This window comes from Condylura cristata, unplaced genomic scaffold (assembly GCF_000260355.1).
Source record: "Condylura cristata isolate star-nosed mole 26May11 unplaced genomic scaffold, ConCri1.0 scaffold00029, whole genome shotgun sequence".
Classification (NCBI taxonomy): domain Eukaryota; kingdom Metazoa; phylum Chordata; class Mammalia; order Eulipotyphla; family Talpidae; genus Condylura; species Condylura cristata.
Genome location: NW_004567130.1, coordinates 4,399,423 through 4,425,695, shown reverse-complemented (window position 1 = coordinate 4,425,695; position 26,273 = coordinate 4,399,423). Strand labels below are relative to the sequence as shown.

Below are 26,273 nucleotides of genomic sequence, written 5' to 3'. Positions count from 1 at the left end.
ACGCCTGGATCCGCAGGCATAGCCGGCTCCTGGTGCCGGGACCTTCAAAGGGGCTGCACCCCCATCCGCCTGGCGCCACGTGTGCTTAAGGGGTGCAGCCAGTTGGACACGGGGGCTCCGCGCGCCTCGCTCCCAGATGGGTAGAGCGCCCGGAGCCTCCGCACCCGGTTCTCCGAGAGTGAACAGTGGCTTTCTCGACTCCCGCCCCGGAGCTGCGGCGCGCACTCACCGCGCCGGCGCCCCCGCCTCGGCGCGCTCCGCAGGGGATCGCCGCTGGTCCCTGGGCCGCAGCCTGTCGAGCGGCCGCCTCCAGGCGCGCCTGCCTAGCCGGAACTCGGGCCGGGGGCGCGCATGTCTGTGGCCGGCTCGGTGCGCTCCGAGCGGCTCTCGGTGCGCTCGGAGCCCTGGGCGCCGTCGGGCGCTGGGCGGGAGGTGCGAGCGGGCGGGGGCGGGGCGCGCGCAGCCCCGACTAATCCAGCCCCGAGGCGCGGATCTTGGGGGGCCGCCACTCCCGTTCGGCGAACACCGGGTAGTCTCCGCCCAGGGCCAGGGACTTGGTGTCAGCGCGCACCAGGCGCTTTTTGGCCCCCGACGCCCCGACCCTCACTGCCACGAATTATGAACACTATGCCTAGTTTACAGAGGAGGAAACTGAGAAGAGCACCTCGAGAAACTGGGAGGGATGCCCGACTTCTGCCCAAGTCCGCCCTCCCGGAGCCTCAGTTTCACCGCCAGCAAAAACGGGAAGCAACTAGGAGAACGGGGAGCAGTTCCAGAGAGTTGGCCCTAGCGCCTTGAGGATTCATCCACTCGCCCCCACCGCGGGGAGGTTTCCCATGGAGGGAAGCCAAGTGAAGAGGTGCAGAACGCGCCCGAAGGCAGAGTGGGCACCACTTCCCCCCAGCAACCCCTGCGCGGCAGTACAGCGCCCATAGAAGCCCACCAGGAAGCCCGTGGAGACTGCAGAGGGGAGAAATGCAAGGGCCCCTCTTAACCCATTGGGGGGCTGGGGGCATCCGGAGGTGTATCCTGGAGCAAGGTGAGGCAGAAGTTCTGTGGAAGCCCAGACATTCACAGGCCAGATCACAAGGTGTTAGAGGAGCACCTTTGTGGACAGGTGACTGGTAGTGCCAGCCTGCTGGTGGCTGTGACCCCTTTTATCCTGTTTGGGTTATCCCCCCAATACATGCATTATCCTCATCCGCTGCTTTCTGCTATAAAACAATAAGCACTAGCTGGGCCCCGCCCAAGGCTGCTGGAGGCTGACTGGCAGATGCCCAAAGCAAGGGGACTTGCACAGTGCAGGGCTTGGCCCTCTGCCCATGGGCCTCCCCAGACACTTGTCCTCCAGGGCCTGGCCTGGGTGCTTCCCTGGCCATCACCCAGCCCCAAAGGCAACACCTACTCATGAACACCAATTCCTCTGGGCATAGGGCAGAGGGCACTTGTCCTGCAGGCCCAGCAGGAGCCTGAGTGCCCTGCCCACATGCTGACCTTGAGCTGGGGGGTGGTCATATCCAGGTGGCCTTGTAGCCACTGGTAGAAGAGGGGCAATGGGTGAGGTGGCTGGTGGGAAGAGAGGAGAGAGGGCCAGGAGCTAGGGTGCCTTTTGGAAGGGTGGGGAGGCCACTGCCCTTGTCCTTGAAGGTAGCTAGTGTGCCCACTGGCCCCAGTCCAGACATGAACACTTGGAAGATGGTTGGGCTCCGCCTCCTGCACCAGCACCCTGCCACGACAGGATGCAGAGCAGGGAGCTCACAGTGGCCCCATGCTGGCCCTCAAGTGCCCATCAGAGCTTGGGTCAAGCTCAGGGGCAGGCACAGCGGTCCTCTAGCAGGGGCACTTGAGACTTGGAGGAGCAGGACCAGGCCAAGATGCTGGAGAAGAGCCTGTGCCACTCATAGCATGCCCAGGCGTGGGGGGCACAGAGCCCTGGGCCAGGTAGAAGAGACAGGCCTCCAGTATAGAGGGAGAAAGAGGAGACCTGCAAAGGGACCCTCCAAGGCAGCAGGGGTCACAAGGGGCCAGGTTTGGGGACAAAGGGAAGAGGGCCCAGCCTGGAGTGTGGGGGGGGGGGAGCAGAGGGCCCCACCTGGAGGCAGGCAGACCAGACCAGACCCTTCCTATGTGACCAGGCTGTACCCACCTTCCAGGGCCACACCCAGCCTGACTCTGGGCAAACCCCCACTAGCAGCCTCAGGTCTCAGCAGGGAAGGGCCTGGCGTTCCTGGGCTCCAGCTGGCTGCCACCCCACCTGGGTAGTGAATGGGGTTCCAGCAGCAGTGTGGGTAGGGGAGCTGTGGCTGACTAGCCTCATCAGTGGCCCAGGTCAGGTCCCTCCTCCCCTGGCTTGGAGGTAAAATGGGCTGGGAAAGGTAGGTGGTCTCATTCTGTACAGAGAGGACAGTAGCTTGGGTCCAGAGCAGAGCAGGGATGGGTGGAGAGATGTGAAGCTAGGAGCCGAGACCCTAAATGTTAGATTCCAAAGCACACCTGTGGGCCAAAGGGATGTACCCAGAGCTCTCTGCCCAGCCACTCCACAGCCCACTGTTGTGAAACAGATGGGGGTCATCAGGGTCCCCGTGTGCTGCTGGCCCCCTCAGCTGCCCTGGAGGGGGACGGCCAGCCTACCACCCCCTTGGCAGTGTGGGGGCCTCAACAGGGGCTTGGTCAGTGGAAGACTGCCCAGCACGTGTGACCTCAGCATCCTGACTGGAAGGGCAGAAGCTAGAGCAGAGCTTCTAAGGGTGTGAAGCTCAGGCCTGCAGCTGCTCCACTTCTGGCCCAACAAAGCCATCTGGACCCCTTCTGGCATGCACAATGCTGGCCAGAGTGGACATGGGGACCCACCCACCCAGGCAGGACCAGGGTTAGAGGCTGTGCAGTGGGAGTGTAGGCAGGATGCATGCTTGTCTCCTCTGACCTGAGAGGTCTCTGCAGATGGCTGGAGTGTGGGAGTGAGGGAGGAGAGAGTGTGCCTCCAGATCCCCTGGGACGTGGGCTCAGGGTCCAGAGGGGCCACTGGCAGCAGCAGGTCCCAGCCTTGGCAGCCCAGAACCATAGAGCTACTAGGTCATTCACACATCTGTTCTGTCCATTCTCTGCAGTTTGTAGCAGCCAGCCTGGCTGTGGCTGGTGGGTGGGCCCACCAGCCACAGGAGGGCAATGCCTGCAGGGTCTATAGGGAGGAACTGTGCCCTCACCCACCCCAGGCACCATGGAGACCACAGCTTTAGCCTCTTGGGGCCTCCCAGAACTGGAACCTCAGGTCCCCTGTTTCTCCTAGCCACCTGCTGCCAGCTGCCCCCCAGCCTAGCCCTATTCCAAGAATTGGTACTGGGCTACCTCCTGTGGGGAATCTGGCAGGTAGGCTGGACAGACATCCCTTATAGGAGTGTAGTGCCCACCACTGGCCAGGTCACTAGACAGATGGCTGCAGGGTCCAGAGGGTTGCAGAACTCACTCACCCAGAGCAGGGGCCCTGCACCAGGCATGTCTGCCCACCGGCCATGGAGGGGAAACCAGAAGGCCATGGGTAGGTCCTAGGGAAGGGGGAAGGCTCAGGGCCCTCCGTCGGCTTGTCTGTTGGGAGTGGAATGCCCGGCTGTTGAGTGCAGAGCTGGTGGCAGCGCCCAGGGTCCTGGCCAGCAAGGTGGAAGCAGGAATCGGGAGTTGGGGAGCCTCAAGGAACCTTGGAAAGAGCTGGCTGGCCAGGAGAGGAGCTTGGTCTTTCTTCCCAGCTGCCTGCTGGAGAAAGCTGACCAGGGGCTGCCACCCTGGGGTCCCGCACCAGTGAGGACAGAGCAGGGCCTGGAGGCACGTGCCTCTCACTCTTGCAGCTGGCACAGCCAGGTGAGCAGGCCCTGCGAGGAGCAGAGCCAACTGCTAGCCCACCCCACAATGGGAACCAGGAGGCTTCTCTGTGGGGGCTGAGGCCTGGGCACAGCGGTGCTTGTGGTGCCATCAGTGGTTTATCCCTGCCAGGGAGCTGAGGGACAGTGGCTCCGGATAGCTGCCTGGATGCCAGGGATACCAGCTCTGAGCCCCCAGTCTCAAGGCTGTTTTACACCAACCGTGCCCCCTACCAGGTGGGTGGGCTGTGATGGCAGCCATCCCAGGCCCACAGTACCCCCAGGGGCCTGCAGGAGGCAGTGCCAGCACTAGGCCTGCTATGCCCCAGCCCTGGGGAAGTTGTCCCACTGGAGCTTACCTGATCGTCCCCGCTGCTCTCACTGTCACACTGTGGGGAGAGAGAGGTGAGTCGGCCACAGCCCGCGCAGCTGGCCCTTGCAGCCAGGGCCTGGACAGGGGCCCACTGGGCATCAGGCCCACCGGGGCAGACATACCACGGGCACTCCCACCCCCACCTGGGGTCCCCTGCTGCGGTGACTGGAGTAGCACCCCAGCTGCTGTTTGGGGCCCTCGCTGTTCCAGGGTGATGTGGGGAGATGTGGTCATCCATTAGGGGCAAAGGCTTAATGAGGGGCTGCAGACAGGCAGCAGCAGGTGGACCTAGGGCCAATCGGCGAAGCACCAGACGTACCCCAGTGGGAACCATGGCACGGGGGTTGGGGCAGTGACTGCCTGCGTGCAACAACAGTCACTTGGACATGGTGTGTATTGGACTGGCCAATCCTGTGGCAGGAAAGCACTCTGGGGAGTGGGGTCAGCTGGGCGTGTGGGCAGCGGTCTTTGCTGGTTGTGGGGGGTACAGAACAGGTGGAGGGGCTGCGGCTCAGAGCCTTGGGCCAGGTGCTCCTGGCTGGGCAGCAGGCACAGCTGCAGCCTAGCGCCACCTGCAGAAGTGCTGAGACCCCTAGCTGGTCTCTCCCTGCGTCAGGACATGGAGCCCAGTGTGGGAGCACAGCCACTGAGCTCCAGCCTGGGCTGTACCCCACCCCGCTGAGGGCACTGGCAGGCCAGCAACCCTTCATCTCTAGAGCCCAGGACCCCTCTGGCTTCCAGCTGAGCTTCACAAACCTGTGGTGGAGGGGGATGAAGGCTGCCCTGCGAGCTGGCCAGGCCTGATGCCAGCCAGCGGACACACAGTAAGAAAACCTGTTCTCTGGGCAAGGCCTATTGAGCCAGTGTTGGACTGGGATAGGGTGGAGTGATGAGGCCGGGAAGACTTGTGGGGGTCCCTCATGTGGTGGGCATCCAGGTGGGGAGTCCTGGGCCAGGCTGTTCCCTGGTGCCATGTGGCTAGAGCTGGGCTCTGGAGGCCTGAACATGTGTGGCCCATACCTGGGAGTCCTGGGAAGTGTGAGGTGACCGCTATTCCCTCCACCATGACCAGCGTGGTGCATGCAGGTGCGAGCCCTGTGAGCTCTGGGACCACGCTGCCCACGGGTGTCACTCAGCAGCTGCTGAGGGAGAGCAGCCCACAGGGTTGCCAGAACATGCCTGGAGTGTCACCCAGAAGCCCCTGGGATCACAGGACTGGCCTCCTGAGCTCCTGTCCCAGGCCAACTGCTGAGGCCTGGTCCCCACCGCACAGGGTGCCCCAGAGTTTCCCAACCCACTGTGCGCCCACCCCCACTGCGCCCTGCCCCGTGCCGCCTCAACCATGCAGCGCCAGCCTCATCACCCACTCGGTCTGGGTCAGAGTCTGCACAGCTCTCTGGATACAGCTTCTCAGTGTCACTCTAACTTCAGGCAGGTCACCGGGCTGCACGGGCAGGTATGGCTGCAAGAATTTGACTTTATTTTTAGACAAAATGTTTATCTGTTGTGTGTTCAGCATCCTTGCTGCCCCATGGCATAGCCTACCGACCTGAGCGCTGGTGAGCTGGATTCCCACACTGAGAGCTGGCCTCAGGATAAACCTCTCCCCCCTGCCCCCAACTGGACTAGAGGGCCTTTGCCCCCACCTGCCCCCTTTACAGCCTCTGCCCTCTGAAGGCAGGTCGTGTCCATTGCCACAGTGGACATGCAGTTGCTGGTCCCCAGGCCAGCGGGGGCCCCTGGAGCCTTTGTGGCCTGGCTTGTCTCCATCCCCTGGTTCTTCTAACCCTACAGCTCTCCAAGCTTCTTCACAAGCATTAGAATTTTAACCAAAAGTCTACGTTAACAGATGCGCCTTAGTTAGACACATTCCTCCAGGGACAGCCCCGTCAGAGCAGACACTCAGTGCTCGCCTAAGGAAGCTGTGCTGCCCAGCCCGGCGTGGCAGTCGCTCCCCTCCCTGAAACAGGAGATTCAGGCTTTATCACTGCAGCGTTCCGTGGTGGCTGATTTAGAGAAAAAACACCTCTACCACCACCACCTCCACGACCATTATCACCTCTACCACCACCTTTATCACCTTTATCACCATCACCTCCACCACCACTGTCACCACTACCACCATCACTGTCATCATCCCCATCACCACGTCCACCACTGTCACCGCCACCTGCTCCAGCTCCCTTTCCTCCTATTACCTGACCAACCTTCGGAGGCATGAGACTCCGAGACGGGGGCACGGGGGCCAGTGTAGGTGACTTGTGAGAGATGGGCCGTAGCACTATGGGTGCCCACCTGGCTGGCGAGCAGGGCCAAGAGCTGCACCCAAGCCCACAGTGTCAGGCCCCCAGTCTCTGGACTTGCATGCAGGTCAGGGGGGGAGCAGGGTAGGACTATATTGTGCTAGGGAGGCGGGTGAGGCTGTCTCCCGCCCAATGGCTTCCAGGTGCATGAAGGGGACACTGAGGCCTTAGCCCCAGGAGCTGGCAAGGTCCCCCTGTGGGGCTGAGGCTCCAGCACGGCCTGAGGGCCCTACCACCTCGGGCCTGATTAGTTTGCCTAAAGGGACAGTGCCTGTTTCACTCCTGTTTACTCGGTTAATTTGCTTTTTATGAGCGTTTAGGCTTTAGAGCAAAGCAAAGCATTAATCACCCAATTAAGGAGTGATTAAAGTCACCACAGCCTAACGCCTGGGAGGCTACACAGGAGTCACCTGACAGGATATGCAGCTAGCTGGGAGGGCCTAGCATGGGGCTCCATTGCCCATGGCTCCCCCAGAGGGGGCACCCCACCCATAGCCTGTCCCTACCTCCTCTCTGCCTTGGGTCTCCAGGGAGCTCCTGATAGTCAGTAGCTTTGCCATGATCATGGCACCCAGCTAAGAAAAAGGGGGACATAGAGGTGGCACATCTACTCTCTAGTCCCAGGGCCCCCTCCTGCACTTTTGGATGTGGCTGAGAGTAGCCGCTGGTAGAAGTCCATGCACGGCCCTCAGCCTCCTTTGCACTGGCCATGGCCATCTGCCTACAATCTGACATCCAAGGGCATCCAAGCAGAGAGTCAGCACGGAAGGGCTAGGCCTCTATCCCCAGTGCCTCCAGGGCTGGACAGGAACCCCATGGCTCTGTGGCCCTGCCCACTACCCACCCAACAACTCTGGCCCTGGCCAACTCTGTGGGGGCAGCCCTGTCAGGCCTAGCGCTGTGGCATTTCAGAAGCTGTGGGGATGCTGCACGAGGCCCCACTCCTCACTACCCCAGTTCTTTGGGTGAAGACTAGACAGCCTGGAGACCCAGTATCAGATGTGTTCACTGCCTGGATATGGTGCCACTAGCCCAGGTGTCTAAGGATGTGGGGGCCAGGTGCCACCACCCAGCAAGCCCAGGCCCCTATCTCTGGCCTCCATGCCAGGCACGCATGTGCTAGAGGCTATAAGACAGGCATGGGGGCACACCTGTACTGTGCCCTGCACATGTACCCACGGGCTGGCTGTGTCCTACCACCCTCAGCCTGTGGGACTGGCTTAAAGCCAGGGAGACTCCTGCTTGGCTTCTCCCTCCAAGACCCAAGACAACAGCTCTGGCAAGGCTGGGAGGAAAGGTCAGAAGGACCTCTGGCTAGAGGGACGCAGCACCTGCTGGCTCCTGTTCTGACATTAGGCGCTTGACTCTCTAGGGCTGGTGACTGAGGCCCACACACAGAGCAGTGACCTGGGAGGGCTCTGACTGCCAGGGCAGTCCCCAAGCTCTTCCGTCAGGACTGCATGAGCCATGCATGGCAGTAGGGAGGGGTGGCAGGATGACAGCGACGCAGACAGCAGTGGGGGCTCAGGCTGGACTGCCCTGTTAGGAGGTGAAAGGTTTAGCAGCTTCTGCATAGTCAGGCCGCTGACTTTGGGTTGAGGAGAGGCTTGGAAGGCCGGTACTGGCAGCAGCTGCATCCATGTGTAGGTGGCTGGGAGGTGCTAACCACTCCTGGAGGAAAGCAGGGCCCAGGCAGCCCCCAGCCTCATATCCGAGCCTCACTGGGAGAGCCCTGAGCCTGCGCCCATTGCAGGGCCCTTCCTGCCCATGGTAGCCAAAGCCATGACCTGGCATAGGGGCAGGGGCAGGGAAGCTGGACACCCCCCAGAGCGGCTGCAGTCGCTGCCTTGCAACAACCCACAACAGCCTCAGAGTCCAGGGCCACTCGGCTAGAGTGGGCAGAGTCTGGAGGGTGTGGGCGGCCATGGAGCACACGTCTGATAGCTGGAGCTCACTAACCCAGCACAGGCCTGGGAGGAAGGTGTTGCTCATCCCTGGTCCATGCTCTTGGGGGGCCCACAAGCCCCATTCCCTTCGCTGGACTCCAAGTCGTCACTTGCTCCTGCCCACCCAGGGCCTCTGAGCTGGACCTGCATCGCAGTGGTGCCCTCCCTCCTACCCCTGCTGCATCAGGCCCCAGGACACTCTGGCTGTATTTCCCTCCTCAGCGCCTGAGCAGGCAAGGAAGCAGCCATCCTTTCTGGCCTAACTCCGCAGCCCACGCAGAGCCCAGACCAGGGAGAGGGAAGGGGCCTCCCTCCTGTGGGCGACAAGGGTGAGGGGCAAGGCTAGCACAGTAGGCATGGTGCCCACTGGGCACAGGGGGAGCTGGCCTTAGGAGTCCTCCTGTGGGGTGCCTGTGAGTCCTCTGACCTCTGAGCCTCAGTGTCCTCCTCCTGGAGAGACGTGGTTGCTGCGGGAACCTTGGAGGTGGCGCGGGCCCTGCTGCCTAGGACTGCTGCCTCCTCAGCAGGGCCCAGGCCCTCACCTGTTTCCTAAGGAGACCTCCAAGCCCACTCCAAGTCCCTTCCTTATTGGAGCAACCGGACTAAGAAAACCTCCCCCTGACAAACCACGCGCTTCTGTGAGCCTGGCGTCACTGCCACCAGCCATGGGGTGTGCTGGGGGCGAGTCCTGGTGAGATGTCCCCTACAGTCAGCCCCCAGTTAGATGACATATGTCCCCAAGCAGGGAGCCCAGCATGTCACAGACCCGCAGAGCTGCCTTGGGGTCACGGACATGCGCTGTGCCTGCAGCCCCCACCACCACGCCATCCCACAGTCACCTAGGAGAGTGGGCAGGACGGCTGCTGACCTCTGTGGGGGGCATGGTCGGAGCTGGTGGCCACAACCCCAGGCCCAGCTGCAGTCCCCCTGGTCCTGGGCAGGGGTTACCTCCCACCACCACCCCCTACCCCCACTCCAGCCTCCACAGGGGATGGGCTCTGGGTGGTCCCTGTGCCTGCAGGGAGGCAGCCTCACCAGCCTCAGGCTGTAGCTGCCACAGTCCCTCCCCAGAGACCTCTGAAAGCAGCTTTGGGGAGAAGACCATGGAAGACGGGACTTGCAGGAGAAGCACTTTCACAGGTCTGTTGGGAAGTCTCAGGCAGGGAGAACACTGCTGCCCCAGGGCTTAAGGCAAGAGGCTGAAAGCCAAGGCCAGTCCCTGGGGGATAGCACAGCCCCTTACTCCACCTGCTCCCCACCTCCGCCTGCTCCCCTGTCCGGCTCTAGCACTGCCCATCACAGGTCAGAGAGCAAGGAGGCCTGCAGCACTGTGCTGACTACAGGCCCAAGGCTGCCAGGAGCAGGGCCCTCCAGGGAGGCCCACAAGACACAGCCCCCTGTCAAGGCTCAAGGGCTGGGCTGGCAGACCTTGGGGGTCAGGTGAGGCTAGGAATCCAAGGCAGTCCCCTCACATGGGGAGTCAGGGGGAAAAGGCACCCTGTGAGAGCAGCTGTGGCTCAGGGAGCTGCCCATAGAGCCGGAGCCCCAGTAAATTAGGCTGCAGGGCCATGTCAGCCCTAGGTTCCCTCTGGATAAACCCATCAGGCTGCAGAAAGGGCCTTGGTGGAGCAGAGCGTTTATGGCATGGTACATTCTCGATGCTTATGGGAAAGTGAAATAGAGGCACGAAGAGGGGCAAGGGTTGCTCCCCAGGGCAGATCTATCTAGGACTGGAGCAAGGAGCCTGGGGCCTCACCCTGTGTCCAGCCTCTGGCAGTTGAGTGGGGGGAGGATCAGAACACTAGGGAGGCCGGACACTATCCAGGGCCCCGACTGCACCCAGAGGCTAGAGGTCTGACCTAGCCCCTCCGTCATGTTAGTGGACGGCAGGCCCACCTGCGGTGGGATCCTGGGTGGCACCACGCAGGCCAGAGATGCTATAGCAGTAAGCTCACCATGGCTTGCCTCGGGGCAGTGGGCAAGGGCAAGAGGATGGGTAGGGTGCACACTTACCGAGTAGCCTCTGCCTGAGAGAGCCTGCACCGAGCTCTGTGGGAGGAAGGGGCCGTTAGGACTAGGCTTCCCCAGGGCCACCCTGTCTCCAGAGGCTCCCACCCGTGGATGAAGATGCTGTGGCCCCAAGGTGGGCAGGTAGCCCCACTGGGGGCTTCCCTGGTGCCTTGGGGGCCACAGGAATGAAGTTGCACAGGGCAGCTGAGTACCTTGGGGCCCCACACTTGGAAACTGCACCCCAAGACCTAGGGTGCCCAGCTAGCAGCCCAACAGGCAGACCTTTTCTCAGGCTCTCCCTTCTTCTGCTGGGAAGTGGGATGAGGCTGTGGGAGCCCACCCTTCTGGGCCTAGCCCCCCATCCTTTCCAGCCCTCAGGGTGACTCTGTGTTAGGGAACTTCAGGGAGACTTCCTGAAGGAGTCGGACAGGACACCATGGTAGTCCTGTGGGGTGGCCCCATGTGCGATGAGCTCCCTCAGGCATCTGGGGTGTTGCAGGGGCTGCCCCAGGCACAGGCAGCAGGATCAGTGCAGGGAGGGCCCAGAGTAGGGTGGGTAGCCATGCGGGAGCCTGGTGGAAGTGTGCAGGGCCAGAGGCCCCAGCCAGGAGGACGCTCACACTGCAAAGGCTGCAGAGCATGAACTGGGGCAGCCGCAGTCCACTCAATTACCAGCCTATTATTAGGCCCCTCCTGGTGTAGCTGGCTCTCCAGGGGCCCCCCATTTAAACGATAATGAGGGACAACTTGTTCAATTTAGTCCTGGAGATAGTTCTGAAGGACTGTTTCCCATTCAGGGCCCTCTGCAGCTGAGGGTCAGGAAGACAAAAGACCCCCCCCCCCAGTCCTCCCTGGTCAACCCCAAGTGGAGTGCTGTGTTGCGTAATGGATCATCCCCACAACTGGTCCCCTCCAGCCTAGCCCAGGCACCTCCTAGTGGGCCCTGCAGCCTCTCAGCATCCAGGCCAACTGCCCACCCCAGTCATGGGAGCCCCCAGGGGCCTGCAGAGAGAGCTGCAGGCTGGCGGTACTCACGTCGCTGAGCCGGTCCCTGGAACTGCTGCGTCGGGAGCTGGCGGCTTCTTGGACGCTGTCATCATCACTGTGGCGGCCACCCCCTCTGGACACGGAGACCTTTATCTGGGGACAGGAGAGCTAGGCTCAGCATAGCCCTTGACCCCACCCACCTGCTCTGGCCCATGGGCCCCAGCCCTGGGGGCAGTAGGGACACCCCAAGGGAAAGACCCTGTGGAGGAAAGGGTAGGGCCACAGGCTCGCCCAGCCCCCCAACCTGGGGCAGGCAGCTGGGGCCACGGCCACACAGAGCTGCCTCTGCAGCAGGGGTTGCCCTACCCTGGCCCTTCACACCGGAGCCCCCACGGGGCCAGGAGAGGGCCAAGTAGTGAGTGACGGCTGGAGGGGTTGGTACCCAGCCCCTTGTGGGCCCACACACCCACGTCACACCTTCACGGCCAGGTCCATTACCTGGGCCCCAGGCTGACTTGATCTCCTCAGCTCCTGCTACCCTCTTGGCCTCCTCACAGGACCAGGGTCTGCTGCCCACCAACCCCCCCCCCCCCCCCCATCATGTCCCTATGGCTCCACCTTCTGACTCTGGGCTCACACTGATCTCAGCTCTGCACATGCTAGCCAAACTTGTGCCCATGGCCACTGGGACGTCCACACCAGCCAGGACCTGTGGATGGTTGGAGCGGTTCCACCAGGCGTACCACAAAGCTGCTTAGAGACCATCCTGAGTCTGGGAAGGGCATGCCCAGCCACCACCGGACCCCTTCTCCTGCCCACCCTTGGGGCTCAGCCAAGCCACTCCCAGGACAATCCCAGTGGTGACTCCCAGGCCCCTAGGTCCTGGGACCCCATGCTGTGTGGCCAGTAAGGCAGAAAGGGGGCACTTCTGGTGGGGCTAGTGCTCAGGCCAGCAGCCGGGGTGGGGGACACCAGACTTGCCAGCTCCCTCCTCATTTTCTGCCTGTGGCATGCTGGGGATCCAGGCCCAGTGTGCAGGGAAGGCCCACAGGACGCTCTGACAGGGGGATGGCCCCAGTGTGCTCTGCCCTGCCAAGACCTCCACAGGGTGCACAAGAGACCTCGGCCCCCCCTTCCAAGCCCCCCCATATGGAAACAGCTTCCTCAGCACATGCATCCTTCACATGCCCCAACTGGCCCAGCCAACACCCACACGGGCTCTGCCTGCCCAGCAGCAGGTGTGGCCACACACTGCCTCACACTTCCAGGGCAGGGCAGGAGCTCTTGGGCATGGCATGAGCTATGCCTGATGGAGCCTTGCGTGTGCCAGGCATGCGCGAGCACCCCGGGGCACACGTGTGTGCATGCCCCAGGCTAGCTAGCGGTCATTGACACTGGCCTTCCCAGGATGCAGACATGAGGAAGGTACTGGCCTGACCCTTGCAGACACCAGGGAACCTTGCAGACCCACACAAAGGCAGCCCAGTGCCAGGCCACAGCAAAGGCCCTGCCTCACTCTCCTGAACTGTGGCCCTGGGACTCCAAGGTCTGGGTTTCAGTGTCCTTTACGCCCCTCCTGCCAGTCATAAGGGCCCCAGTGCGCCTGCAGTGGATGCCTGGCTACCGGTCATGGGCCAGGGACACCCTAGTGGGCCTCTGCCCTTTGCTGCAGATGAGCCCTCCAGCTCTGGATGTCCCAGAGCTAGGCAGGGCAGGAGCTGGTATGTCCTTCCTCAGCCTCCAGGCCTCTCCTCCCTCTCTCAGGTACACCTGGCCCAGGTGTTGCACCTTCTGGGGACACCCATGCCATGGCTGGCAGTGGGCGAGGGAGGCTGCAAGAGGCTGTCCACTAGCAGTGTCCAGAGGCCCTACACTTCCCTGGCTGTGTAGGCTCACTGAGCCACGCCTGCTCCCCCCAGAAGCCAAAGTAGGGACTCTGGCTCCACTCCTAGGCCAGGGTCCTACATCCCCTGAGAGAGAACCATGACTGGCACCCATCCGTGGGAACCCCGCCAGGAACCAGGCCCCTGTCCACCCAGTAGGCATGACTGGGTCAGTTCTGGGCTGACCATGGTCACGGCCTGCAGGGTCAGGGCAAGCCATCCAAGGTGACCCTGAGGGTTGGTGGTGAGGGGGCAGGTGGGCAGCGAGGCCATATCCCAGGAGTCGGGTGGCAAGCAGGCTCCTGGAACACAGGCTGGGCAGGGTGCTGGCATGCCTGCAAGGACTGTAATAGAGGTGCAGCCCCAAAGCTAGGCTTGGCGTTAGGCCCAGCACACTCCAGCAGCGTCTGGCTAGGCCTGTCAGCCTACTCCATGCTGCCCCGTCTGTCCAAGGGACTTGGTCCTTCGGCCCCCAACACCTCCCAGCAGCAGCACTAGCCCCAGATTGGCCCCCCTGGCCCCTGCACTGCCTTCTCACGGCCCAGCAAAGGCTCAGCTCTGGAATGCCACCTGGGGGGCCTGGTCCCTGGGCTACAGAAACCCCCCCCCCAACCACCCACCCAGTTCCCAAATGGAATCACCTGGCAGGGGTGGGGTTGACAGGCTGAGGCCTGTGCAGGGCAGGCAGAGGCCTGTGCAGGGCAGGACAAGAGGCCAGGGGTTGGGGGCGGGCAATACTCAGAACACAGGTTGTGTCTTGGTGGGCCTCCAGCATCCCATGATCCAGCCTTCAGCTCTCTCCAGCTACAGGCCCCACACACAGGTGTCCATGCCACTGCAAGGCTGATCACCCTGCTGGCACCATCCCCATGAAAAGGCACCCAGACAGGTGGCCACAGGGCAGGGCCCACGCAACTGCAGAGCTGGTGGGGGGGGGTGAGGGTGAGGGGTGATGACCCAGGGCCCCACGCTTGTTTCTGAAGCTAAACCAAGGCAGGACAAAGCAGCCCAGGTGTGAGTGAGACAGCCTACAACCTGGGGACGGCTGGTGTAACCCTGCTGCTCACAGAGGACCCCAGCCCAAGGGTCTGGTCTGCACAAAGAACAGGCCCACCCAGTCTGGTGGGACCTGCAAGCCAGCATGTGCCCACTGGGGCATGGGGTAGAGGTGGCACAGAAGGGGTTCCAGGCGGGGTTACCAGGTAGGAATGCAGGCAAGGCACAGCAAGTGGGGAGGAGGGGCAGTCTCAGGCCCAGACCTCACCCTGAGGGGGGTCAAGGACTGCCGGGGCACATGGGGTCTGCCTGCAGACCAGGAGTACATCAATGGCAGTCTGGAGCTGGGCCACCCAGTGTGGGGCTGTGCTTGCCCCTTCCTGAGCCATGGCCCTGCTGCTACACTTTCCTGGCCTTGCTGCTGGCTCTGAACACAGGACCTGGCAGCATATGACCTTCTGGGGTAGCAGGCTGAGGGGACTAACCCTGGACATGGGTGCCAGGGATACTGGGAGTGTCATGCCAGCCTGTGTGTATATGGGATCCATACAGGATGGGCAGGGGAGCACAGGAGGGGGCCTGGCAGGACTGGGGAACCCAGGGGTTGGGTCTGGCGGGGCCAGAGAGCACAGGAGGGGGCCTGATGGGCGGCAGGGAGGCTCGGTCCTCTGCCCTGGCACAGCCTGTCTGGGATGTGGCGTGGGGGAGGGTGGCCAACGTGCTTGGAGAAGCAGGTGGCCATGGTTCACTCATGCCCAATGCTTGTTGAAATGCTGTTAAAGGCAGTTTGGTCACCTCTAATTTTTTTTCTGCAAGCCACCACATGGTTCTTGAGGCAGCCAGAACACTGAAGAAGCTCTGTGCGTCACACCCCCGCCCCCCCATGGGTACCCTGCTCCTTAGAAAGCCTCTTGGGAGAGCGGCCACTGCTCAGCCAGAGTTCAGGGCAGCCAACCCAGGGCTTCCTTACCCTTGCCTGCCCCGACCCTGCACTAGCCATGCCGCCAGTTGGCCATAGGCACCTCCTCAAAGGGTTGCCTGCAGGTTGGGTAGCAGTATGGGTGCTGGACAGGCTCACCTGCAAACACGCTCTTCCTGGGTGCTCTGCTGGTAGGACTGGGGCCCATGGGCATACCACAGGGGAAGGGCACTCCCAGGAGAGGCCTGCCCCAGAATCCGGACACCTGTCTCCCATGGAGCCATCTTCTCTGTTGGCTGGGCTGCCCGGCCTCCTAGGTAGTCACACCCACACCAGCCTCAAGCCCAGAGCTCCACCACAGGGCTCGCACAGCCAGTCACTCAGAGCTCCCAAATCTGCAGGAAACCCAGGCCTGCAGATGCCTCCAGCCACCACCCCTATCACAAAATGCTGCCTCCCTGAAGCACTTGGGTCTCGGGGCTGGCCTGTCAGATGGTACCCAACCCCCTGGCAGCCCTCAATCTCGAGGCCATGTGGGGAAGGGATGCTGATACCCAGGCTCTGCCCCAACCCTTCTGCCCTGAGGCCCCTGATGCCAACCAAACACCCACGGAGCCCATCCTTGAGCACCCAGTCACGGCCTGGTCCCCATCAGCTCCAGATGGGCTCTCAAGGCCGCTGTCCTCCCAGGAGGGGGAGGAAGCAAGCCCAAGGCGCAGACCCACTCGCTGGTGAGCCCCTCACACACAGCCCACACTCCCTGTCCATCACAGACACTGGTGCTGTTGTGGAAACAGTGGCACGGCACTTTTTATTTCCTTTAATCAGAAAAATAACCCTGCTGCACTTCTGGAGGGCCTGGGAAGAGGGCCAGGCATGCTCTGGCAGGGAAGAGACAGGCGCTGCACTCAGAGAGGGCAGCCCCCCAGAGATCCAGAGTCAGAGCTGAGCCCCCTCCCTGGAAGGTGCATGACACCACCTGGCAAGACCTGCCCCTGCTCAGCCTAGGCCAGGAGTGCAATCTGGGCACAGGTGGGCCTGAGGATCAGGGTATGTGAATAACACGCCCCTAGTTCACCTCCCACACCCGCTCACCCAGCCACTGAGCCAGGTACATGGGGATGCATGGAACCCTGGTGGGCAGGCACAGACACAGTGGCCCCGGACAGCCCTGCCCCACGGGGCAGCATGTCGTGAGGCAGTGGTGTGGCGAGCAGGTGGGAGACGCCGGGGTCCTGCCAGGGTCCTTTCCTCTCGTGCTGGTCCGGCAGCCCCAGCCTGGGGCAGCCTGTGGGGGCTCCACAGCAAGCAGCCCAGCCTGTGTCGAGAGGGCCATTGGCCAGTCCAGCACACAAGGCAGGCTGCAGGATGGGCAGTCCTGGCTTGGCCCTGGCTGCCACAGCCAACACTGGGCAGTCTGGAAAGCAGACCTCAGGCTCCAGGGCTCACAGATGGGGCCTGGCGGGCCACAGCGGGGGTGGAGGATCGAGTCCGTCGGGACCTCACGGGCCGGCCCGGCCGGCCCAGGGTCAGGAGCGAGAGCCGAGGCTGATGACCTCGACCCAGGTCCAAGAGGGACTGTTGTGGCTGGCCTGGGGGCCCTAGAAGAGGCCGGCGGGAGAGGGATGGCCGTCCCAGGAGTGACGGTCGCTCAGGAAGAGGGAGCAGCGGCTGGGGTTTGCAGGGGTGGCTCGGGCCCAGGAGTGACCGCAGGGGCTGGGTAGGCTGTTTTGAGTCCAGGAGTGGCCGCTTTCGCCGACAAGGCTGTTCTGGGCCGAGGATTGGCTGCTTAGGTGGGTGGGAATGTCCTCGGCCTGGGGGCGGCCGTTTTTGTTGTATCGGCTGTCCACTGCCCAGCAGTGTCCGCCGGGGACGGCCAGGCTGGCCCAGGAGGGACCTGCGTGGTTGGCCGGGGGCTGGGAGTGTCCGCTGGGGGCAGCAGCACTGCTCTGAGAGTGAACTGGCAGGCCGGTGACGTGGGCACAGCATGAGGAGTGACTGTGGGGGCTGGCACCGTGGGCAATGAGCTAGCAGAGACCGAAGAGGCCGGCGGCGCTGTCCTGAGGATGCCCTGCTGGGCTGGCCACGGGGACCTGGAGACACCCACGACCTTGTGGGCCAACAGCGGTGCCAGAAGGCCAACAGGGGCCAGCAGAGGTGGCATGGACCCAGGAGGGAACGCAGGGGCCGAGAGAGGTGGCATGGACCCAGAAGGGAGCGCAGGGGCCGGTAGAGGTGGCATGGGCCCAGGAGGGAGCGTAGGCGTCGGCAACGTTGCCGAGGGCCTAGGTGTGCCCAGCGTGGCCGGCAGGGCTGAGCCAGGAGTGACCGCTGGGACCGGCAGTGCTGATCTGGGGCTGGAAGTAGATGCTGGGGCCGGCAGGGCTGACCTGGGCCCAGAAGTGACCGCCGGGGCTGGCAGGGATGTCTCGGACCCGGAATTGACCGCTGGGGCCAGCTGCGCTGACCTGGGAGTGGCCGCTGGGGCGGGCAGGGCTGCCCAGGGTCCGGGAGAGCCCGACGGGGCTGGCAGCGCCGACACGGGGCTGGGAGTGAGCCCTGGGGCGGGCTGGGCTGGAGCTGCTGCTGGCGCTGGGCCGGGCGGTTCTGGTCCCAGTGGTTGGCTGGGAGCGGCCCCCCTTCGGGGGAGCACACCTGCATGGAAGAAAGAGCACGTGTCCACCTGGGCAGGTGCGCCTGCAGACCCCCCATCCAGCCCAGGCCCGAGACATGCTGCCCTCACCAGCAGCTGGATCCCCAGGGAGGGGAGAGTAAAGCGAGACCGAGGAGCACCGCGGAGAAGGCGCGCACCCATGAGTTCAGAGGAAGCAGGCAGGGCAGAGCCCCGCACCCCATACCACGCCGCCAGCCACCAGGGGAGCCGGCCACCTGCCCAGCTGTGGCTCTGCAAGCTGAGCAAGTGGAGGGCACTAGCCACCAGTGCTGCACAGATAATGGACACCACAATCGGCGCAGCCTGACAGACACGCCGGAGACGGGGCCAGCCTACCAGCTACACCCTCCTGCCCATCTGGGCCCAGTGCACGCCTGCCCGACCCAGCTCACTGTACCATGTGGGGGACTTGGCCTTGGTGTGGGAGCAGGCGGGTCCATGTGTGCCCCATGCCCGGCCCAACATGACAAGGCTCACTGCCGGGCAGCCAGACGCCTGGGCAGCATCCAGGTGCTGGAGTGGTCAGGGCTGGGGCAAGGTACAGGGTCCAGTCTTACCTGCTGGGCGGGCTGCAAGGGAGCCTTCTTCAGGCCCCGCTCACAGGTGGGCTCTGTGTCCCTTGCAGGACCATCTGCCTCCAGGGGCCTCCCGTTCTCGCTGGGCCCCGCAGCCACCACTGCCACTGCCACTGTCGGGCAGCCCTCTGACTCGCGGGGCTTCTTGACCAGGCGACGCTCCCACTTCTCCTTGCGCTCATGGGGTTTCAGGGCCATGTCCTTCTGCAGGGGGGGAGACAGCCAGTGAGTGGACAGTGACACTGTGCCAGGGGTTCCCCAGGGCAAACCCCCAAGATCCCAGCCCACGCCAGCCAGGAGTGCCTGTCAGAGCTGGGGGTGGGGCATAGCTGGTGGCTGAGCTTCCCAAGGAGCACTCAGCAGGTCTTGTCCTTAGCCAAGGACCCCTGCAGATGTGCACCTTGTTGCCCTGACCTAGGCAGCCTGGGCTCAGGTTTATCCATCAAGTCCAGCACTGCTTCACGGGTGCACAGGCTGCATGGACCTGTGTGACAAGGGCAGCAGCTCTTACGCCCCCCGGAGGTGCTCGAGGCATACCTGCTGGCTTGCACTAGGGTAACGCAGGGACAGGGCAGCCAACAAGGGAGTTGGTCAGGGCTACCTGAGTGGCTATGGCCACATCCTACCTGGTGGTGGCAGGAAGGACCATGCCATGGTTGCCAGGTGGGTCTCCCCAAGTTGAGGCCCAGCCACTGCCCCCTCCTGTCTGCCCCCTACCTTCAGGGCAGACAGATGTGGCTCACAGTTGCAGAAGCCACACACCACCAGGGACCAAAGACTCCCCACTCAGGGAGACAGTCCCCCATGGCCTCTCCCACCCCTGCCCCTGCAGTGTGGCCCAGAACCTGGTCACCTTCCTGCCCCCTACTCCTCTGATGCCAGAGCCCCTGTGCTCAAAGCCTCCTTAGGGTCACTGACCAGCCAGCCTCTTGGTGCTGGGGGCCAGGCTCAAGAGGAAGGCAGAGGGAGCATGGGAAGATGAGACGCAAAGGAGTACAGAGCTGTGGGTGAGGGTGTACATACACACACTGCCCAGGGTGCCCAGAAACCCAGGAAATAGACAGGGAGCATGGGCTGCCACAGGGGCTCACCTCACTTAGCCCCGGGCGCTCCCACATGACTCCCCCCCACCCAGCACACTCTTGCCCAAGCTGCCTGGGCACCCCAGTTGGCTGAGAGCCCCCTCACCATGTGACACATACTCTTGCAGGCTGGGCCAGCTATGACTGAGAGGCCCAAGCAGGGCGTCTGGACCACGAGCAACCAGATGACTCCCAAGCACCCACAGGTGCCAACCTGCTTAGTGGCCACAGCCAGGGCCCAGCTGCCCCCACCAACTCTCCAGGCTTGAGTCCCTGTGATGTCAGCCCCACAAGGGAGAAGCCGGTCCCAAAGGGGCCCAGCTTAGCTGGCTTGGGAGCCACCAACTCGGATGCTGGGCTGGGGACTCCCACGGCAGATGGAACCTGAGAGCCAGGCGGCAGGGGTGTGGAACAATAGCAGCAGCATTTCCCACACCCTCGCCAGTGCACTCACAGGCCACATGGACACCCTGGGCCCATTCACGCCCATCTCACCCCACAGCTAGTCTGGCAGGTCACTGCCTGAGCCAACAACCATGTCCCTAGGAGCCTGCAAATCCTCTCCAAGGTTGGACACCGAGTCCACACCCCAGTGGCAGATGATGTCACAGAGCCTGGAGGAAGCAAGCAGCAGCAAGTCACCTGTCCTGGGCCAGACTGGCAGAGCAGGTGTGAGCCTAGTGGGGACGGGGCCACAGCTCTCAGGGCCCACAGGGAGACTTCAAGACCCCCTTCTCCCAGAGGTCTCACAGCAGGCCTCAGGCCCAACCCCAGCTGTCATCTGAGAATGACCCCAAGGTCCTGGGCTCCCAGTACAGACTCCCCAGGCCCCAGCCACCCCCCCCCACACACACACACAGCACAGTAGGTGGGTGTAGACAGCCTTCTGACTGCACGGGTGGAGAGTAGGGGGCTAGGGCAGTTTCCAGTGTTCAGTGGGGACAATCACAGTCACAGCTCTGGCCCAGCTGAGCCTGTTAGAACAGTGGGGCTCCAGCCAGCTCTTCCCTACAGGGAAGGCTCCAGAAGGCTGAAGCTGTCCAGGGAGGCACAGACCAGTATAACAAGGCCCTGGGAGGCCACCCTTGGGGTCAGTGAGAGCCTCAGGGCAGACCCACAGGAAAGGGGGCCTCGTCAGCTGAGGTTAGGCAGTAAGTGAGCATATAAGGATGGACTGGGGTGAGATGCAGACAAGGTGGCCCTCCAGGACTGCAGTGGCAGCTGGGAGAAAAGTGGAACTGCTGGTTGCCACCAGTGCTGAAGGGAGACACCAACGGAGTTTTTCACGCAGGGTCTTGGCACTATCATCCCCCTACCGCTGGCCACCCACCTGGTCAGTGTGCACCCATGGGCAGGCAGCATGGATAGGCAGGCATGGCCATATAGATCCCTGCACCCTGTAGAAGGGCCCACGAGCCCTGACAGCCTCTCTCAGGTGCTTCTACACCCTAAGTGCTGTCTCTGTGGGGACCATGGGCTTCATGGTACCCAGGAGGCCAAATGTGAGAGGAGAGATATGTACACAGGTTCTTCCTGGCCCACATCCCCCTACACAAGGCCAGGCCCAGGGCTGCTCTGTCAAGCCCAGAGGCTGTGGTGGCCAAGGCCTGTCTTCAGACTCCCCCCAGACAGGGCCCTGTGGCCTGAGACATGGGCGACCAGGCAGAGCCTCCAAGGGGAGTACAGGCTGGGTTAGAGGAGAACCCTAGACACCAAGCCCTGTAAGTCCTTCTGAATTGTGGTCCTTGGGTACTGGGGGCAAATGGGACCATCAGTTTGCTCAGAACTGGGGCCCCTGTGTTGCCCCCAGCCCAGAGTGAGTGATGGCCCTGCAGAGTCAGGGTCCCCATGGAAGTGGGTCTGGTCACTCCACCAGGAACTGGCCAGTCCAGGGGTCTAAGGGCACCCTGGATCCCTCCCCTCCTCCTACTGGGCCCACATGGCCTCACACCCACACTTTACCCCAGGGCTGGGGGCTCCAAGAGGGGTGGGCTGAGAGAGCAGATGGGGCAATGGCCAGGAGGAAATACCAGAGCATGACCCCACCCCTAAGTCTAACACAACTATCCCCCTCCCCACCCCCACACAGACAGCAAATGGTGCGTGGTCATGCCACAGGGTTGGCTGTGGACAGGCTGTCCTGGGCCAATGCAGCTGCTGCCCAAAGCTGTGCTCAGCTGTCGCTAGCTATGGGGATTTTGGGGCCAATCAGCTTGCCTGATGCTGTGGCAGGCACCTTCACCTCCTGCCTGCAAGATGAAGAAACTGAGGTGCAGAGCGGGCACCAGGACCAGAGTTGATCAGTAGATCTGGGATGGGGTCCTAAGAAAGCATCCTGAACCTACTCCTGGGGACAGGAGTTGCATGTACAGGGCCCGAGGCAGGCAAGCTGGGCGCAGGCTCCTGGGAGGGAGATAGGCAGGGGCAGGCCTCACAGGAGGGGCGGGGGCAGATGGAGGCCCTTGGGAATCCAGGCCAGCCAAGACGTGCTCGCAGGAGTCAAGTGCCCCGGTCAGTTAGAGACAGGTCTACGGGCACCTCCCTCCAACAAGTCCCCTGGGGCTTCACAGGCTGCTGGATCTGAGGACCCGCACACAGGGCCAGGCCTGGGGCCAGAAGGGTAACAAGGCTCAGGGGAGGACTTCACAGGGCCTGCAGGGCTCTTGGCATTTTGTGAGGGCGGGTGTCCCAGGACGGGAGGTTTTCTCCTCCTGAGGCTGAGGGTGACCACAGAGAAGATGCAAGAGGCTGTCCTGTCCAACTCAGTGACCGATGGGAAGACATAGAAGAGGGGCTTCCAGGAAAGGGACAGCCACACAGGACAGTGGAAGCCCCTGGAGATGTGACCACATCTCTGATCTGAACATCCACCATGAACTAGGCAGTCCAATGGGCCTTAGGGTTGACTCTGGAATCTTCGTGGCACTAAGCCTGCCTTGAGTCCAGGAAAGGCTGGTAGCCGGAGCAGCTGGGAAGCCTGTGCTCTCTGGGGTGCAGAGCTCTAACCCCAACTCCTAGAGCCTAGCATACCTGTTCCAGTTGTCCTGTGCTAGGTGTCACCCCCACTCCCACATGCCTTGGTCTGACACCATCTCACCACAGGCCAGGCACCTCCTCGGGGGCCAGGAGTGCCAGTGGCCAGCCCTCAGGGTCAGGTACAAACTTGCACAGACAGCTCTCTGCTCTCACAACTGCCCACTGCCTGTGTCCTATCAGCATGTGGGCCCTGTGCAGAGTTCAGGGGGCAGAACCACCCAGTAGCACCCCAGGGAGAAGCAGAGTGGGGCACCAAGACCCCTCTCCAGACGGGTGCAGCCTAGGCATTGTCAGGGAACCCCCTCCCTGCCCCTGGCCTGGATAGGTACTGAACAAGTGGGCACTGGCTGGACCTACTCTGTAGGCCAAGGAGGAGTCTGGCCAAGTTCTGGGCAAAGTAAAGACAGAGACTCCGCAGTGAGTTTTATGTCAGGAACTTCCTGTGCACTTTCCTTCCAGTGTCAGGGCACTGGACACCCCATGGGCTGAAAGGAAGCCAATCTCACTTGACTTGAGTTCCTGGAGCACCAATTCCATTTGCCCTCAGTCCTGCCCAGCAGCCCTCTCTTGAGTCCCTGGGCCATTCTAGGAGCCAAGGTCTGTGGGCCAGGGAGGAAGGGACAAGCCAGGGCCTTCCTACTGACCAACAGTCACTTCCAGGGGCTTGAGCTCAGAGGCACAGGGAAGCAGGTGGGGGGCTCCAGCACCAAAGACAGAAAGGAATGCCTTGGCCCCTCTGATGATGGTCTGTGGCATGGTGGCTCTAGCTCCCCACCCCCACAACCTCCCTGGGACAATATAATATACAGCAAGCCTCCCTACCTGTAGAGGCGGCCCCTTGCTCCATACCTCCACCCCAATGTGGCTCCCCAGAAGCATGGGTGCTGTGAACCTGCCATGGGACACAGTCCAGGCAGCACTGAGCAGATCCAGCCACCAGCAGAGGAAAAGCCCATAAACTGCCCAGTTGCTAGGTGGGAAAAGCATGTGCCCACACCTGCCAGCCAATCAGACAGAGATGCCCCCAGATGGCAGAATCCACAAGCTGGCAGCCTAGCCCTGGAGGAGGCGTGCAGGCAGGAGATATTAGGAGCATGCTGACACCCCTGCGGCCTTGAAGGGGCAAGGGGCAGGTGGCCCACCTGCCAGGAAGAGAGAAGGGCAGAGATGACCTAGTCTGAGTGAGACCAGAGGGCCTGAGGCCACTTGGGGAGAGAATCTCCTGCCAGGACCAAGTGGGGTCCCCAATGAACTGGAGCCCAAAAGTGACGGCCACAGTAGCTGAGAGGCAGAAGGCCCAGTGAGTCAGGGACTGTAGCCTGTGGCTGGGGGGCCAGTGGTAGGCCTGTCTGTCAGGCTAGGACCTCTGAGCTAATTCCCTAGTCAAGGTTTGGGTGAGCTAGATCAGTCAGGGCCAAATAGGCAGGTGGGGGAAACAGGAAGATAGAGACAAGGTTAGGGGTTCCAAGACCCACTCAGGCCAGAGGAAGTAGATGTCAGGCAGGTGTAAACATACGTGCACACACACTGCAACATGGACAAACCCACACACTCATCTGTGTACCTGCAGGGCTGCATTCTTAACACAGCACAGATGCTGGGCGCTGAGCAGACAAATGGGGAGAGAGATACGTCTGTCATTCTCACAAAATTAGGAAAGGGCAGACAGGGAAACTGAAGCACAGAGGCCTCTTCTGCAGTCGTCCACTGCTCACCCCTGGAAAGCTACAGGGGGCATGAAATAGGTGCATAGGCAGGCCTCCAGGGACACCCAGGGGCTGGCACCACCTGCCCAGTGACCAAGGAAAGCCTGTGACATCAGGGAAGCAAGGGATCAGGCAGAGAACCACAGTTTATAGTGCTGCCCCAGTTTGACTCAAAGGCCTTCCTGTCACTGCTGGTCAACATACTAGAAACCACAGTGACAACAGTCGCCTGTGCATTCTAAATGACCCAAGAATTCTTGCCCAGAAAAGGAGATGCCTGTGACCCCAAAACACAGCCCACTGTCCCACTGCTACCTGTTCACCACCCCCACCTGCCAATTAGAAAGAGAACATCGAAAGGGGCTGGGACTCAGGTAGGCGACCCATGCCTACCCATGGTCTCTATACACCTTCCACTCAGACAAGTTGTTCCAGGCACCCAACCCAGACCTGGTGGACAAGGCTCACCCCAGGGTTCTAGGCAGCCGCCCCAGCCAGGCCAGATCTCCCCCGCCCCCCAACATTCACAGAGTACCTGCTGTGCTCACAGCCAGCCAGAGCCTCTTCTGGCCCCAGAGGCAGGGACTTGTTCTATGCATGGTAGGGCCCTCCAGCCAAGACAGGCTCCCTAGAGCCAGGATAGACAGGCTGGCCCCAGCACCCCACTCTGTGCAAGGAGATGAGCAGCCTGAGGAGGCCTGCTGAGCACATAGACATTGCATGCTGTCTGGAGCCTAACGTCACCAGGGGTTGCACTTGGGGAAAAGCATCCACCACAGCAAGAAACTGGGCCAGAGGAGACATCTGTGGGTAGAACTGTGCTGCTCCAGGTTCCCTGCCCCCAGGGCTTAGGAGGGCTGAGAGAAGTTCAAGCAGCAGGGCTGGGTGCAGGATGATGACAGCTCCACCCTCAGTACAGTTCCCCAAACCCTGGCTCTCCTCTCACACCCTTCCCCAGTGGGGGAGATTGGGGGGGGGGGAGGCGGCCCAGGTCTACACAGTTTGGCAACACCCTCTGTCTTCCAGCTGACAAGTTATGGTAGAGCAAATGCCCAAACAGCCAGCAAATAATCAGACCACTGGGGAGTAAGGAGCTGAAGGGTCATTCGGGAGAGGTACTTAAGAGAACCCAGGCAGAGGCCTGGCAGCAGCAGGATACCACCAGAAGAAACCCCTGATGAGAAGCAGACATAGACAGAAAGCAGGCGAGAAGGTGGGTGGTGTTGGCTCCTGGAGACTGAGGGACCTGCTTGTAGGCCGCCAAAGAACTTGCAGGAGAGCTCGAGACCCCACCAGTTCACCTGAGAGCCCTGGCCCAGGAGTCATCTCCAACCCCCCACCTCTGGGTACACAAGAGGACCCAGGGCTGTGGGTAACTACCAGCTCGAGTCACACAGGCAACACAGCTGGGGCCTGGGTTTATCCGTCCGCCCAGCCCAATCCACAAGCTTGGGCCGGCCGCCGCTGTTCTCCAAAATAAGTGCGCGGCGGAAGCGTGGCGGCGCTGGCGTTCGGAACACCAGCATTTCTCCTAGACCAGTTAGAGGACCGCGCGGTTCCGGCCGACTCTGACGGGCCTCGCCCGGCACGCGGACCGCGGTAATTCCGCCGGGCAAGTCTCCCTAGCCACCTACTTCACAAGGCAGGGCCCCACCCTCCCACCGCCGGTGGGTGCGAACTCCCGAGTGTCCGTCCGGTGACCGCCCCGCCGCGTCCCGCAGGGTCCTCGGCGCGGCTCGAGCCGCGCGCGGCGAGGTTTGGGGGGCAGAAAAGAAAGGCCACGAGCAGGGTGCGGACCGGCAGTGGGCCTCGCGGCGGGGCGGAGGCAAGGCGGGGGCGGCGCCTACCTCCAGGGCCTCCAGCGTGCTGAAGCTGGCGATGGCGAAGCCGTCGATGACCTCCTCCTCCTGCGAACTGGACTCGCGCCGGCGG

At 62.3% G+C, this 26,273-nt stretch overlaps 1 protein-coding gene across 1 annotated transcript in view; it reads right to left on the bottom strand.

The window, feature by feature from the left end:
• FBRSL1 (fibrosin-like 1) overlaps positions 1–26,273 on the bottom strand; it is a 39,631-nt gene that overhangs the window by 12,689 nt on the left and 669 nt on the right. The window contains exons 2-6 of the mRNA XM_012730823.1: positions 26,189–26,272; positions 18,500–18,721; positions 11,519–11,623; positions 10,487–10,522; positions 4,211–4,240 (exon numbers count right to left, since the gene is read on the bottom strand). Coding sequence (XP_012586277.1) covers positions 4,211–4,240; positions 10,487–10,522; positions 11,519–11,623; positions 18,500–18,721; positions 26,189–26,272 — 477 coding nt within the window. The remainder of the gene's footprint in view (positions 1–4,210; positions 4,241–10,486; positions 10,523–11,518; positions 11,624–18,499; positions 18,722–26,188; position 26,273) is intronic.